The sequence below is a fragment of the Eleutherodactylus coqui genome, chromosome 5, assembly GCF_035609145.1.
Source record: "Eleutherodactylus coqui strain aEleCoq1 chromosome 5, aEleCoq1.hap1, whole genome shotgun sequence".
Lineage (NCBI taxonomy): Eukaryota > Metazoa > Chordata > Amphibia > Anura > Eleutherodactylidae > Eleutherodactylus > Eleutherodactylus coqui.
The window spans coordinates 56,155,797-56,173,290 of record NC_089841.1 but is presented as its reverse complement, the minus strand read 5'-3'; the positions used below and the strand labels follow the sequence as shown (position 1 = coordinate 56,173,290).

Genomic DNA, 17,494 nt, shown 5'->3' with positions numbered 1-17,494 from the left:
TGGTGCAATGTGCAACATTTACAAATTCTTTGTATCACTGTATAAGAGCAAGAGACAGATAATGATTAGTAGTATATTACTGTCCAGATGCAGGAGTCATGCACCCCCCTGTGAGGAGGTTTGTAGATGACATACCAAGCTCAGCCCTCCTCCCTCTCTGATCACTCAACCTCTGTGCACAAAAAAAGAGGAAAGAAAAACATCCCACAAGGTTTACAATCCAAACCTGTCACATGAAAGCAAGAAATCAATCCCACCTTAAGGAGCAACACGAGGAGAAGCAAGGGGGCAGCATGACAGGGAGACACATATAACAGCACATTGCAAAAAAGGTGTCACTGCAAAATCAGATACATGATCAGACATCTGGGGAGAGGGGTCTACAGCAGACCCATCATGCAAGCAGAGAGAAAGCAGAGAAGAGATAAAACTGGACAGAGATAACAGAGAAGATCCTCACAACTCACAGCAGAAGTTCCAGAGATACATCCAGAAGACTCAAGACCCCCAGGAGATCTACAACAAGAAGATACCAAGTTCCAGGGGATCTAACAAGAAGAGATCAAGCTCCAAAAGTTAAAATCTGAGATTACGTTCCAAAGGAGATCTGTAACTAGAAGAGGTCAAGAAGACCTTCAGGACTTCTGCAAACAAGAAGGGATCTTCAAGGAGAACCTGTAACATAAAAAAAACTCCAAAAAGGAATCAGAAATCGAGACCTTCAGGAATAAGCTCCAAAAAGAATCTGCAACAAGAGAGTTTGCAAGAAGAGAGCGGACCTGAAAGGGGACTGCTCTCCTGGAAGTGCAGCAGGAGCTGCCTGGGACTGTGTGTGAGACTTCCAGTGTCCTTCACTTGTCTTCCAGTGGTCTGTGATCTGCATTTGGAGCTCCACCTCCAATATTATACACCAGGCTGAGCAGCTACAGCTATAGTCTGACTTGTGCTCCCTCTTCACTGAACTTCACCGGTTCTTGTGCAGGTTTCTACTCTCCTGAGCGCCCCCTGCAGCCCAGCTCTGTTTGTGTCCTGTGAAGTACAGCGCATGTTACAAGACTAGAAAGTCTGAAGTTTAGCAGAAGTTGTTGGGGGCGAAAGAAGAAGACTTCAAACAGCTGGGCAAGGAGGGGGCAATGTGTGAGAGAGGTGCCCAGAGGATCTGCCTGTGCCTGGGCTGCCTCCTGCTGCTTGTGTCCCTAGGACTGGCTTGGACATACAGGGAGGAGGTGGAAGCAGACAGGTGGGTGATTTCAGGTTATTGATATATTATTAGTGTGTCCAGTGGGACTTTGATGGATTCAGTTACCTCCAGGTGAGAAGCCCCTGTGGTTATTCTACCTGTCATGACCCCCCTCCCCTCCTGCTAATAACATAACTCCTGGCTGCTGCTCACATCTCAGATGATTGCATCTGTTTCTGGAATTTTATCTGCAATGGGCTCAAATGGCCATAAATTTACCAGAGGCAATTTTTCAAAAATACCCCACTTCAATATAACCTGTTATAGATTAAGAAGCTTTTTGTACTGAGTATTAAAAAACTTTGCAATTTACAGAAAAATTCTAAAATAATTCCCCCAAGGTGGAGAGCTAGCTTGTATGTATTTTTTTTCAAATGTTTGTGGGGTGGTTTTTTTTTATACACATACATTTTTTTACTTTTTTTTTTCCTATAGAGGAGTTTATGCAAAACTGCCTAAAAAAGCACCAAATGTTACAGTATGTTGCTTTTAAAAAAAAATGCGAGACTAGAACATCGCAAAAAGAAGTTTTCGTAGTGCATTTCATGTTTGCTATTGATCTACAGCTAACATCTGGACACAGCGATTTTTGCAACAAGTAATACGGAAAAAGAGTAACAAATGCAATGAAAAGTACATTGTTTTGATGCAAAACACTTAAAGGGCTCAATGTCCATGCGCAATAGATTGTTTCAAAGTGGGGAATTCAAGAAAAAAAATTAGGCTGCGCATGTCCGTGCGAGTGTGATATGCGGGCATGCGCAGTGCCATACGCAATCTCAGTTGGCTCGCTGGCCAGCAGTGCGTTCAGCTGAACGATGTGTAAAGCATGTTTAAAATACACTTACCCTGAAAATAAGACATACTCTGAAAATAAGACATGGCATGATTTTCCAGAATTTTTGAGGATGCAAAATGATTTTTCAGGCTTTTTGAGGATGCTTGAAATATAAGCCCTACTCCAAAATTAAGCCCTGCTAACAGTTAATTAAAAAAGTCAATTTAAATAGTGTCCAGGCAGCTATACATGTAAAAAAAAGTTAAACCTTTTTGAACAAAAATTAATATAAGACACTGTCTTATTTTCGGGGAAACACGGTATGTACATGAACCCAGTGAAATGAATAGGTTTTATTCACTGTGTATGGTGCGCAAATACGCTTGTGTGAATCCAACCTTAGGCCATATTTACACGGCCAAGAGCCAGTTGCGTCTGACTTTCTTAGGCACAACTCAGATCGCATGGCACACCGCTGATAACAAGTCTTTATCTCATGCAAAACCTCAATGAAAATACGATGTGCTGCAATTTTCTGATCTCGCGCTGTCAGTACGAGCGCTGAATCGCTCATGTAAATTAACCTATTAAAAATAATGAGTTATTACAACCCGCGAGTTCTGGGCATCTCGCAATCGCACAGAACTTGCCTGTTATCCTCACTAGTGTAATTATGTACTTAGGGCGGTTTCAGGCGGCCGTGTGCGCAACTACGCTCCCCGCTACGGAGCATGGTTGCGCCTCAACAAGGTTTTTTTTCCCCTCTAGCTGGCAGCTCAAACTCAGTGCCATAGGGCAGGTGTTTGAAAAAAATAGCAGGAAGACAAGTCCTGCCCGAACTTACCTGAACGTAGTATTAACTACATGCGGAAAAGATAGGGCAGGTCCTATCTTTTCTCTACCGTACGATTAACGGGCGAGAATCCCGATAGAGAAAACAAAACTACTGAAATGAATTGAAATCAATGGTTTCGGTTTGTCCCGGTATACGGCCATGATTATCGCGCCCGCATAACGGGGCTAAAACACGTTCGTCTCTTTAAGCGTAGTTGCGCCTGAACAAAGGGAATCCCTTACCTTCCACTGGCTTTTTAAACTCCGCGACAGAGCGCAGGAGTTTAAAAAAAACATGGTAAGATAGGTGCCGCCCGATCTAGCCTGCCCGTAGTATTCACTACATACGGGAAATCTAGAGCAGGTACTATCTTTTCTCACCTGTACAATTAGCGGGTGAGAATCCCGATAGTGAAAACGAAATCAACGAAATCTTATTGAAATCAGTGGTTTTGTTTCATCCAGTTATGTGGCTGTGATTATCACAGAAATACAGGCTCATCTGAATACGCCCTAAGCCCAGAGGGCTGAAACAGGCGAGCGTGTTTGCGCACGTTTTTACGCAAAAAACACCCTGCAGCATGCCTTCGTTTAGTGTGCATTTGCACATCAAAGACCCCATAGGAGTCTATAGGGTGTGAGCAAACGCGCAGCCATGACCCACTCGATTGCCCAATAAGCTACGCAAATTTGCCCGGGGACTTATTAGGCTAAATTAACTCAAAATGCAGCTGTGTCCCTCACCCATATGAACGTTCCGGGTCATTAAATGCGCAGATAAGCCATTGCGTGCATTTTGCGCATACACTTGTGGGAAAGCACCCTCACACGGCTGTATTTGCGTGTATAAAATGTACATGTGCGATACGCAGAGAATAGAAACCATTGATTTCAATCAGTTTCTTCTCATCTCTCCATTTTCCGCAATGAAGAATTGGACCTGCTCTATCTTTCTGCGCATTTGCATACCAAAGGTCCCCGTAGAAATCAGCGGGGGGGGGGGGCACAAGGAGATGCGCAGTACGCTGCCTAATTCCGCTGGGAAGAGAACACATCCGCAACTCATTAAGCTAAGTAGCCATTTAAGTTTGGAGGTGTTTGTGTCCCATGCGCAAATGAACATCACCTGTGGGCAGAAAAAGTACAGTCAAATACGCTAAACACGCGTAAAAAAAGAATCGTTCATGGCGTAAAACGCTGTGCTGAGGCATGCGCAAATGTGTGAAGGAGCCCTCAATGGTGATGCATGCTGTCAGTATTACATCTGTAAAATAATCGAAATGTAAGGGTGACTACCCACTACAGTTTTTTTTCTGCAGAGGTCTATGGGACCTGTAATGTTAAAAATCGCGACCGCGCCAAATCGCAATTTACCGCGAAATTGCGATTTTTCGCGATCGTGATTTTAACATTACAAGTCCCATAGACCCCTGCAGAAAAAAAAACGCTGCGAATTTTGCAGTGAAAGAAACCTGTAGTGGGCAGTCACCCTAATACAGACAGAATACGCCCATTTCAGTGATCCCTAAATGTCTGTCTCAAAGCTGCAGCATGCAGGCAAACATTGCGACACTCCTTGTGAGAGCGCCACTCATGAGCAGTGCCAGCATGCTGTAGGAAAGCAGTCTCAGATATGATTAACCCATTTATACCTGGAGATTCCAATAGAACACATTAGGCAATTACTCATAGTGCAATTCCATAATGCAATAAAGCAGCTCCAAACACTGCTCTATGCTTGCAGATGTTCCTCTGCCTTCCTTATGTTGACTCTTCTTTGCTCCTTGTGATCTGCAGGGAGGTCTGCTCAGAGAACAAAGTCACCACCACCAAGTACCCCTGTCTAAAATCTACAGGCGAGCTCACCACCTGCTTCAGGTAAGTTCTGCCGTTCATTCCCAATGATTGGCTGCTGGTAATAACCCGGATTTGATGCTCTTATGTAGTTGAAAGCGCCATTTCTGAGCACCAGAAGCGTTTGGGGATCTACATCTAGGTTATTAACCCTTTTGCTGCCGTGTGCTGTGACAGTGTCATTGAATTTTATGTTCTAACTGTGCAAAGAGAAGATTTAGCTTTAGATGTGGTTGGAGTCAGACTAGGATGACCAAAGCACCTGCCTATTCATCGCAGGCGGATCTGATGTGACTTCAGCACCCATGGATGACAAGATTCTATTTGTTTACTATGTGTAAGTATTCCTTTAGAAGGTTCTACTCAGAGTGACAGTCCCAGTGACGCCAGACGTTTCATACAGCTACAGCATGTCATTACAGGGGAGATCAGGAACCATTTGGGGGTCTCACACACAATAAAGCTGATGTTTTTAATACGCATTTTGCTTAGTCAAATCCAGTAATGGAGCCTAAACTGAGGAAAAGTATACAGAAGAGACTTCTTAAAATCATATAGTTGTTTAGGTATAATTATAAATAAATCTTGTTATAAATCTTGTTATTTGTATTGCGCCAACTTATTACGCAGCGCTTTCATGTAATTATTATTTATTACTCCCCACCAAGCTGGGTTGTCATTTTACCGACCTCGGAAGGATGGAGGGCTTGAGTCAACCTTGAGCCGGCTACCTGAACCATGCGGGGATTGACTTGCAACCAATAATATGTTTATAAAATGCTGCACTGAGATAGAGATAGATAGATAGGAAATAGATAGATAGATATGGTTTCCATCGCTTCTGCGTATATTTTATATATATATATATATATATATATATATATATATATACGCAGCAGCGCCCCGTGTGGATGGTTTGAAATATACACATAAAGATCGGGTCAAGTCCTCATTCATGCGATTATGCGGTGCGTACGGCCGAACGTAAAAACGCATACGGTTGTTTGAAGGAGGCCTTAGAGCAATAAAAATCCGAGTTGCAAAAGTATTCACATCCTATCATTATATGAAAAAGTCCATTGTATCTAAAATATCGCTAATGGAAAGTTATTGGCTTTTCCTTCTCATGTCTGTCTTCACATGAGAATGATTCGGTTTGCTGGATTTTGTGGGATTTTATTGGCGCACTGATGTCACGTCTTAGTTCACTGCAGACTTTTCTTGTTAACATCGGAGATTCGGCTTTTGTGTCCTTATTACAATTGTCTGGCTGGAAAAGACTATAATGAAGAGTTCTGCTCTCCGCAGATTGTGACTTCCACTCATTACGGACGGGGCTCTTTGTACTTTTATGGCCGCGGCTCTCGTACAGCCAGCGCTGCGGCAGATCATCTGTTTATTGGGGATGACCACACGCCCCTGCACTTCAGCCTCACATTCAGGATGGCTCTTACTCGCCGCTCAGTATTTTATTAGGTGATATATCAAAAAAAAATCAAAAAACCTGGATCATGTGACACTTGTAGCGCAGATCGCTGCTCGTTTGTGCACATTTTTAGAGTTTTTGTGGCCACGACTTGTGTCAAGATTTCCTGATATCCATATACTAAGTTTCACTTAAGTGGATTTTGCTGATACCTGATATCTACTTATGTTATATTAGATAGAGCTATTCATTACGCCACTGTCAGCGGCCGTAGAGCGTCCATGTTCAGATTCCTTGCTTGTATAGGGTGTTCCGTATGAAGTGCAGCCCCTATTTTGGTTCGGACTTTGTGTAGAACTGTACTTATTGATGACTTCTGCCACGGGTGTTAGGGGGCAGCATGTGCTGGCATGCATTTCTGGAGAAGGCGGGGTTAATTGATCAAATTCTATTCTCTGCACATTGCGCAGGCAAATTTTGTGCATGCCAATACGTTCGTCTGAAGGAGCCATGACCCACATGAAATTCCCCAAAAATACACTGCATCCCCTAAAAGTCAGAATGTGTCCGGCCACCGCATCATGCGCACTGTCTTCTTCAATGGCACCATCCATACTGACCGTTGGCTGATAATAGTTGTTAGCGAGCTGGTGATGAGGAGCTGCAGAATGGTTACTTCCAGCAAGACTAGGCAACTTGTCCCGCATCCAACCTGGGCATAGTGGAAATATCTTCGCACATTGGATCATCTTGAAGGGTCGTTGCCCACCGAGCTCACTGCAAGGTGCAGAATTGCTCCTTCCGGTGATCTCGGTAGGCAAATTGCTGTGAATGGGCCGCTGGTCATACATGTGTAGCCGCGGCTCCATTGATTTCATTGGGGCAGGCAGCTAGGCTAGCACTATACTCGCCTGTCTCTGTCTGCCCTAGTGAAATTACTGGGGTGCAGCCGTAGCTTCATTATGTCTTCAAAGTCATTCCTAATGCTCAAATTGTCCTACATTCAGATGCGACTGAAGAATTAGGAGGACGCCTCATATTCATGGGAAATGTCCCTTAGGCGCATTTTTCAGACCCATTAACCCAACAGTAAAACATCCTCATCTGGCATCAGATCCATCGCCATCTCCTGCTGCCAGCGCATCCATCCTCACCCCTCGGTGGGTGCTCATGGTTGGCAGGAGAGACAGTGCTCCCTTGGCCTACATTATTGCAATGGAGATTAGCAGCAAAGGAATGTACAAATCTCATTATGTAGCTGCAAATTGGCCGCTGGTCACATGTGTGCGGCCATATCTTCATTCATTTCAATGGGGCAAACAGAGATAGCTGAGTAGTAAGCTTGGCTTTGTTGGATTTATTTGCCCCCATTGAAATGAATGGAGCCTTGGCCGTGCAAGTACGACCAGTGGCCAATTCGTAGCTACGTTGGGGAATAGGGAGCAACAATCCTGCATTGTGAAGTAGGGAGGGCCTCACTTAATCTATAGCAGCTCATAGCTGCTGCAGGTTTGACTTTCTGGCAAACAAATGGTCCAAGATGCACCAAAATTTGTTGAGAGGCATGTGCGAGAAAATAAACGTGGCGCATCTTCCCCCAGTTGGCACTGCAATAAGACCAATGCATGAAGCGCCAACCTTGGTAAATGTGCTTATATAGCCCAGATTTATCAAGAAGGGCGTTTCCTTTGCCTGTTTTAATATAAAGCGGCCAGTGTTTCATATGAGGGTCCAACTAAAGTTTGCATTGGTCTAAGTGCAAAAACAATATTAAGGGGCACAAGGTTCTTTATACACTTGTAACATCTGGTGGTACCTCCGTGCACCACACTGATATATACGTCAGCTACGAGCTGGTGCAGGGCTCAGCCATAATTTGGGCATACTCATAGTGAATCTGATGGACCTGTGAGGCCGTGCCCACTTTTATCTAGTTCCCGTCTACTTTTGGAAAGGTGCTGGATGTTGGCATAAAAAGACCAAAAGTTGCAAAATATACACAATATTTGCTTAGCCACGTGCGCACAATACACTAGTTCTCTGCGCAGGAGCGAGCGTATTGTGAAATACGCTCGTCTGAAGCTGCACTGAAAGGCACATGCAATTTTTTTCATACGCCTGAAAAACACATGTACGGCAATGCAAATTTTGCGTTTTAACATGCAAATGTATCGCAGAAGCCTGAAAATGGCAACTTAAGGCAGGCGCCACACTAGCGTTCGCACAAATACAGTTGGCGCAGCATGTTTGTGCATGAACGAGGTTTAAAGAGCCACATAATCAGCCTGTTACGCGCATATTGCCACATATTTCTGTAATCTTTCAGTTTACATGCGCGCAAAAACAGTAAACCCTCACAAGTGACAAACAAGTGCAATTGTCTCGGATCGATATTGCACTCACCGGTGTAAATACTGCCTCCGTCTATCAGGCCGCTGGAGGCCACACAACTCCTGCTAAGCTACACCCACTTCTAGAAAAGTGACAAAAGGGGGGTAAAAACTATAAAAAGACTTAAGTATTTGTGCAAAAAAAAACAGAATGCCTCAAATTTTGCAACTTTTTGAAGCCTGAAAACTGGCACAAGTAAATAAATACTGTAAACTCCCCCCCCCCCCATGTAGTGCCGGCGGTCATAGAGTCCCCCAAGCTTCTTAACCCTTTCCAATACAATTTGTATCCTGGTTTTCCTAGGGGGCTTACTCTTTTTCTGCCGTTATACAACAGCGCTATCTGCTGGCTAAAGCCAGTACTGCATGAGGTGACACGTTGGATAGGCTCCGACAGCAGAGAGGCTGGCAATATACAGTAACAGAACCCTGACAGACGTCTTCCAACATCGGAGCTCTACAGCCTTAAATGATAATGTCTTCAGAGGTCAGACAGTGGATTGGAAAGGGTTAAAGAACGCAAGCCGTGCAGCTGATAAGTACACCTGTGTCAGAGATTTAGGTTTCCTGCTCCGTTCAGGTAGCAGGAAAGGGGAACCCCACAGCTGTACAACTTGTTCTTATAATAGAACTGAACAGCGCTGAATGGACCCCATTGATTATAATGGGGTCCGTCCTCTGTATGCGCAGCTGCCTGGAATTAGCCGGAAGTAAAAGCGCTGCATGAAGGTCCTTTCCTTCGGTTATTTTGTGCCAGATCTGTGACAGAACCTCCGATCAGAGTTTGCAATGCAGATGTGAAGCCACCCTGAAATGACAAGTTGGGCTCTGCTACATCTGCATTATAACATACACTTGTTTTAAATGCTAAGTTGCTCTTCAAACTGTCCTCGTTATGGGTAAGGGCTCTTCACGAGGCTCTCGAGATACATTCCTTACATTACATAGGCAGCTTGCTTGGCAATATTTTCTTTGAAATCCAGAAGTTGCAAAGATATTGTTGAAGTGTCCAACCTGATACTATCTGTACAAAAGTATCCCTGTATAGCCGAGGTGCTGGAAGACTGCAAGAACTCGCCTTATCTACAGAAACGGTAAACGAGGTATGAGCAATCACTTCACTGGAGAGTGTATGCATAAATATGTGCGTCCTGACCAGGTGATGTTTTTCCACTGCTCGGTGATACAATTTTTGCGCACTGTATGTACAGTATTGTGCGGACGTTTAGGCAGGTGTGGCGAAAAATGCTGTAAAATAGGAATGTTTTCATAAATGGAAGTGTCAGTAGGTTATTAGTAACATGCAAAGTGACGGAACAAAAGAGAAATCTAAATCCGATCAGTTCTTCTAGGTACACTTACACACATTTTTTGAAGGAACTCGGCGGTTGGATTGTTCAAATCATCACTTCCAGGTGTCCTTGTTCTTCTTTACACTGAAGATAGTTGTTACTGACATTGGCTGGATGTTTGGGGTTGTTGTCCTGCCACAAAATAAATTTGTCAATCAGACATCTCTCTGATGGTATTACATGATGGATAAGTTTCTGCCTCTATTTCTCAGCATTGAGGACACCAATAATCCTGACCAAACCAACAACTCCATTTACTGAATTGCAGCGCCAAACATGCAAGGAGCCTCCACCATGCTTTACTCCTGCCTGCAGACACTCATTTCTGTACCACTCTCCACCATGCTTCACTGCTCCCTGCAGAGACTCATTATTGTACCACTCTCCACCATGCTTCACTCTTCCCTCCAGAAAATCATTATTGTACCGCTCTCCACCATGCTTCACTGTTGGCTGCAGACACTCATTATTGTACTGCTCTCCACGATGCTTCACTGTTGGCTGCAGACACTCATTATTGTACCACTCTCCCCCATGCTTCACTGCTGCCTGCTGACATTCATTATTGTACCACTCTCCACCATGCTTCACTGCTGCTGCAGACACTCATTATTGTACTGCTCTCCACCATGCTTCACTGCTGCCTGCAGACACTCATTATTGTACCGCTCTCCACCATGCTTCACTGCTGCCTGCAGACACTCATTATTGTACCACTCTCCACCATGCTTCACTGTTGTCTGCAGACACTCATTATTGTATCACTCTCCACCATGCTTTACTGCTGCCTGCAGACACTCATTATTGTACCACTCTCCACCATGCTTCACTGTTGTCTGCAGGCACTCATTATTGTACCACTCTCCACCATGCTTCACTGCTGCCTGCAGACACTCATTATTGTACCGCTCTCCACCATTCTTCACTGCTCCCTGCAGACACTGATTATTGTACTGCCCTCCACCATGCTTTACTGCTGCCTGCAGACACTCATTATTGTACCACTCTCCACCATGCTTCACTGTTGTCTGCAGGCACTCATTATTGTACCACTCTCCACCATGCTTCACTGCTGCCTGCAGACACTCATTATTGTACCGCTCTCCACCATTCTTCACTGCTCCCTGCAGACACTGATTATTGTACTGCCCTCCACCATGCTTTACTGCTGCCTGCAGACACCCATTATTGTACTGCTCTCCGGCCCTTTGCTGAACAAACTACCTTCTGTTACAGCCAGATATTGCACAGTCCAGAGCACCAACTGCCATTTTTCTGCACCACAGTTCCCATGTTTTCATGCATAGTTGAGTCCTTTCACCTTGATTCTACATTGATGGCATAGATTTTCAGCTGTAATTCTTCCATGAAGACCACTTCTGGCCAGTCTTCTCCGGAAAGTAAATGGATCTACTCGGGTCCCACTGGTTTCCGCCAGTTCCGACCCGATGGCACTGTTGGACATCTAAATTTGAAAAAATTAAGCATGATGTGTCTTTTATCTGCTGCACAGTTTCCTTGGCCGACCACTGCATCTACTGTCTTCAATGTTCTCCTTCTCTTTGTCCTTCAAAAGGAACTGCACATCTTGAAACCTCAGTCCGCTTTGAAATCTTTGCTCAGGAGAAACCTTACTAATGTAGTATAATTATGTTATGCCTTGTTGCTGTGCGCAGTTTCGCTATGGTGTGCGATCTGTGACATGGAAGTTTCTTCCACAACCTCACCTTTGTGGCAGAGTTTGGCTGTTCCTCACCCAGTTTTAACCCTTTCCAATCCACTGTCTAACGTCTAAAGACATTATGATTTAAGGCTGTACAGCTCCGATGTTGGAAGACGTCCGTCGGGGTTCTCTTACTGTATATTGCCAGCCTCTCTGCTGTCGGAGCCTATCCAACGTGTCACCTCATGCAGTACTGGCTTTAGCCAGCAGATAGCGCCATTTTATAACGGCAGAAAAAGAGTAAGCCCCCTAGGAATATCAGGATACAAATTGGATTGGAAAGAGTTAAGTCTTCTACACTACTGTTTTAGTTAATGAGTGCATTTCAACTTATATATGTAAATGATGATCATTATCACCTGTTTGGTATAATTGGTTAATCATACAGCTCGTTGTAATCCTACAAAATCCCTGACTTTGTGCAAGTGTACCTAGAAGAATTGATCCAGTTGTGAAGGTAATGGGCGGTCGCGCCAAATATTGATGTGATTTACATTTCTCTTTTGTTCATTCACAGTGCATTTTCTTAATTGACAAAAATAAAACCATCCTCTGTTGTGAATTTTGGTGCCTCCTCCAGAACTTCTGAGCTGTCAACGAGTTCTTGCATTGGTGCCAACCCATTTATGGTTTATTTTCTGACAATAGGTACAGAAATTGTTATGACTTGCCTAGTAGAAATTAAATTGTTTGTAGTCTGTTACCATGGAGATATATAGGTGAGTATAGGAGCCGCAGACATAAAACAGTAGGAACTTATTGATTTAGATTATCCACAAAGTTGCTTCATTTTTCATTTCAGATGTTCAAACTTATTAGCAAGGGTTAAGGATGATTGCACAGATGAAGTATGTGACTCCTTAAACTCAAAAATTACCGAGAATCATTCAGTAATTTCATTCAATCTGATTTCTCAATGTGCTTTCAGGAAAGTCTTATTAGTGTAATCATGCTCTATTTACCGCCTAGTGAGCAATCACTTCTCCACTAGTTTGGCAAGACGAAATGAAGATTTCACAAGTACTGTTTTAAGAACCAGAGATTCCTATCAGTCAGCGCGGCAGGCGAGTGCTTGAGTGCTCAGTGGGATGCCTCACTGCTTTGTCTCACTTGCATAGTACAGTTTGGTGATTACACATTTCTTGGCTGTGAAAAATTAAGAATATACAGATGATTAGATAGATAATGAGAGAGACTGATAGTAAAATAGATATGAGATAGATGTGTGTATATATATATATATATATATATATATAATATATGGATATTAAATAACATGATTCTCTGAAAATAAGACCCTGTCTTATATTAATTTTTGCCCCCCAAAAAGGCACTAGGTCTAATTTCGGGGGAAAATAAGATCTTACTATACTTACCTAGCAGGCTTGGTCCAGGTCCCTCCCGCTGCTTTCTGGAGGTCCGCGTGGTTTACACAGTCCTTGGCCGTTCTTACAACATCACTTCCTGCTTACCGGATTCATAAATCCCGCCTTCAGGAAGCAATGGCTGTGATTGGTTCTTTGACTGCTGCTCAGCCAATTAATGCAGCGCTTTATGAACCAATTACAGCCATCAGATTAGTTCATTGACAGCTGCAGTGATTAGCTGAGCAGTGGTCGAAGAACCAATCAAGCAATCAACAGCACTCATGCTGTAGAGGCAGGATTTATGAATTGGCTGAGCCGTTGCTGAGATGCGATGGCTGTTCATTGGTTCTTCGAACGCTGCTCTGCCAATCAATGCAGCGGTCAAAGAACCAATCACAGCTGTCGCGTTGTGGAGGCACGATTTATGAGTTGGCTAAGTGGTTACTCAGCCAATTTACAAATCCCACCTTCAGAATGTGATGGCTGTTGATTGGCTGAGTAGCGGTCGAAGAACCAATCAATGCAGCAGTTGATGAACCAATGTGATGGTTGTGATTGGTTCATCGAGCTATGCTGTGCTTCACTGAGCAGCGGTCGAAGAACCAATCACAGCTATCGCTTACTGGAGGCGGGATTTATGAAACCCGTAACCAGGAAGTGACGTTGTACGAGAGGCCGAGGACTGCGGGAACCACACAGACCTCTGTAGAGCAGTGTCAGGGGACCTGAACCGAGCCTGCTAGGCAATGTATTGCTTTCTTTTTATTTTGTGTGACTAGGGCTTATTTTCAGGGGAAGGGCTTAGATTTCGAGCCTCTCCGAAACCCTTGAAAAATCAGACTAGGGCTTATTTTTGGGGAAGCATGGGAGATAGATAGGATATAGATAGATAGATAGATAGATAGATAGATAGATAGATAGATAGATAGAAGTCACTAAATCTAATATGGCAGAAAGAAATGGACACTGACCGCTATGGACCACCATACCATGTTACCTATTCCCTGTACTTATCTTGGTGCCAACTAGGTGTTGACCTGAATATTTGAGTTATCAGAGACAGACTGGTTGCTGGGGATGTGCTGCCTGTAAACTGCAGATATCAGTGCCAGGTTAGCGGTGGGTTTTATGTTTTTTACTAGCGGCTGTATAACATTCCTGCATCTTATATCCTGACACTGAAAACCAATCCTGCAACTGTTCTACTTTATTACTGGACATTTCACATTCGGAGGTCTTCGCTCTGCTGCCCGAAGGAGTTTACAATTAACCTCGGTGATCTGAAGACTTATTAAAATTCTCACAAATGACATTGTACATGAAATCGGATCCCCGTCTGACATTTGACGAGAAACAACACGTCTTCAGGGAGATTGACTTTCTTTGATTCCAAAATGCTGCACTATTTGAGGGTATTCGGTATACATTTTTATAATGTATATTGGAAAAAAGAAACTAAAAATACTCGTGTGTAAATTATCTTAATTGGAAATTCATACAAAAATATGTATTAGCAAATTGTCATAAAATTTATGATTCTGTTTAAAAAAAAAAAAAAATCTAACTGTATAGTAGGAAAAATCTAATTAATTTGGCAGAAATAAATGGTTTATAATATGGCCATGTAAATGAGACGTGTGGCTGATTAATCTTATTTTTCGATAAAAGAGTTTTCAGCCCCTGTTGTGCATTCCAGCTACAGGTATGAGTACATTAAAGGCGTTGTCCAGTTGTAAACTATTGATTAGCGGGGGACTGTGACTCGGGAGCCCAACCAATTAGCTGTTCTCTTGGCTGGTGCTCTTGTGTACTAAGATGATTTCTGCAGGAAGCAGACAGCTCTGTTATCTCTGTAGTGGCCAGGCTTGGTATTACAGGCAAAGTTCCCATTCACTTCAGTGTTAATGAAGCTGTCTGCTTCCAGCTGAAATCAATTCACTGCCCAAGAGCATTGGACCATAGAGCAGTTGATCGGCGGGGGTGCTGGGTAACAGACCTCCAGTGATCTAATATTGATGGCCAACCCTGAGAGTAAGCCTTCAATAGTTTACAACTGCACAACTCCTTTAAGTATTATGCCATGAAGGCCTGTAGATGTCTATTTTATAACTTTTCAGCTGTTTCATGCCAATCACAAGTCTGTGGCACACGCCCATTTGTTTACATGTTGCACTTCCAGTTGCTGACAGTTTCTGTCTTCAGTGCCTCCATTTCCCAAAGTTAATCAGCCAGCACTAGAAATGCTTGGATCAACTGCCTACTAGTTAGCAAGTCCCCCACTCAATTTCCTGGTGCCACTTTTGAGACACTCAGTCGTCCTTCTGCACGAAATCCAACCTCTACATTTGGAGTCCTTCACCCATTACCCTCTCTAACAAGCTAACACTTCCTATAATAGCTTCAAAGTGGTCATTGGGGTTGGCACAGACACTTTACACTGTACAAGGGTTGTGTTTGGAGAAAACGTTGAAGCATGCTTGATGCGTTGTCTAGGCATTTCCGGCAGTCCCTGTATATGATGTCAGCTATGATGAACCATACTTTGAACTAGTCATAAGGAGGCTTTGGCAGTGGAATGGATGCAATATGGATGGAAGCCAAGAAAGCCAAAGAGGGCTGATCTTTAATGGTAGTAGGATTTCCTTCATTACTATAGGGTGTTATGTTCTTGGATTACATCAGTCACATTCAGTAATGGGACTCTCCATCCTAACAAGGCGAATAAACAACTTTCCCATACTCCATTGTGAAATTCTGTTTCACATCATCATAGAGTGCATAGGGTTGAAATAGTACAGCTAGCCAGCAATGTGTTTACAATCTAGACGATTGCCTTCTGGAAGCCACGCATATAATCTGTGCGCATTGTTTACAACTTCGCTTGATATTCCCATTATTTCTGTGTTGGACGCTTGTTCTACTCTTCCATAAACATTTATCTCTTGATGATTCTTTATATTTGTATGATTAGCATCATACATCATGAACCGAGCTCACAGCACTAATGCCAGCACAATGATGTACAATTTATCATATACATCAGCCCAAAGTTTGATGATAGTCTCCAAAGTCTACCACTTTTTCCCTGCATTCCCAGTTTGGTCGTGACTGTGCCATAATCCAGTTTCCTAATGCACTGTATTTGCTGGTAGTCGTCCATATCTATGTCCTTGGGTTGCAATTCAAGATATTCCTTAATGAAATCTCAGGTGGTCACTATATTTTGACTCTCGAAGCAGATTCTTTGATTTTGTGTTGGTGTATAGACTACTTGACCAAGTGATGACTTATATTGACAGATTTAATTCAGTCAAAGGGATATATGCAGACAGGTCTGGACAAGTTTTAGCAGTGTTGTACTGAAAATTAACTTTTTGGATTTTTGTCTATCAAGGTCCATCAAAGTTCTTACTACTTGAATACTATAAAGGCCAAATTGTCTTTTGGATTGGTCTGCAAGATTTCTAATGTCTACTTCATCTTTGCAGTAGTGTAATACAGCCCTCACTGGTATTGATAGTATATGGAGAGTTAGAGAGTACCCAAAAGGCCTTTATATGTCATGTAAAAACAAGACCTGTCCAAAGACCCGTATCTGTAAGCCTACCATGTGGTTGGGCATGGTGCCAGAAATCTTGGCAGAGAGATACATTTGTAACAATGGATGAATAACAACATTTTGCGTTCTTGAAGAAACGCTTTAAATCAGAGGCGTAACTTGAAGATTCAGGGCCCCAATGCAAAATCTGTGACAGGCCCCCCCAACTATAATGCTTTACTCAAACTACTTCGCTCCCTATATGGAGAAGATAGGCCTTATGGGCCCCATAAGGGTCCTGGGCCCAGGTGCAACTGCACTCCCTATAGTTACACCCATGTTTAAATTGTACCAATCTGGAGGTCCATAGGCTAAAATACCTGGAATAGCATTACTTACTGGTCACTAATATATTCTTCTGTACCCTTACTATCAGAAGAGGAGCCAATGTAGCTTGAGTTGTCCTTATGGCCTGTCAATAAAGTATCAGGTGAGGTACAAATGAGAGTGTATGCTTTATGGCAGTTGCAAAGAATGGCAGTCAATGGACAGAGAAATGTCATAGATTTTTAGTCTATAGGAAGTGATAAAATACAGCTCCTCCCCCAGAAATAAGGGATTAACAGGAGAGCTACATACAGATCATTTTCTGTTTGTATAATGTTACTAACCTGCTTTATCTAGGACTCCAGCAGTACAATAGAGCTGTCATTAACTTGTGGGCCGTCTACTGATAATGAGATTACTCTGCATGCCTTGTCCCAGTCTATAGAGCAAAGCCTGGAAATGAGCTACAGAAAATAGCTTATTAGGTCCACTCTAGTGGTCAATGTCCAAGCTGCAGTATTTAAATATTTGTTTTATGTGGATAGTAACAAAAATGTTTAAAAAATACCAATAAATGTGTATGATAAAAATATTATGATGATAACTCTGCTTGCCCTGTCCCAGTCTATACAGCCAAGATTACAAATGAGCTGCACAAAACAACC

At 43.1% G+C, this 17,494-nt stretch overlaps 1 protein-coding gene across 1 annotated transcript in view; it reads left to right on the top strand.

The window, feature by feature from the left end:
* Positions 1-251: 251 nt before the first annotated feature.
* The window catches only part of CCBE1 (collagen and calcium binding EGF domains 1), a 314,798-nt gene continuing 297,555 nt past the window's right edge, over positions 252-17,494 (top strand). Inside the window, exons 1-2 of the mRNA XM_066602551.1 lie at positions 252-1,240; positions 4,650-4,730. Of these exons, the coding sequence (XP_066458648.1) occupies positions 1,134-1,240; positions 4,650-4,730 (188 nt within the window). The 5' untranslated portion in view covers positions 252-1,133. The remainder of the gene's footprint in view (positions 1,241-4,649; positions 4,731-17,494) is intronic.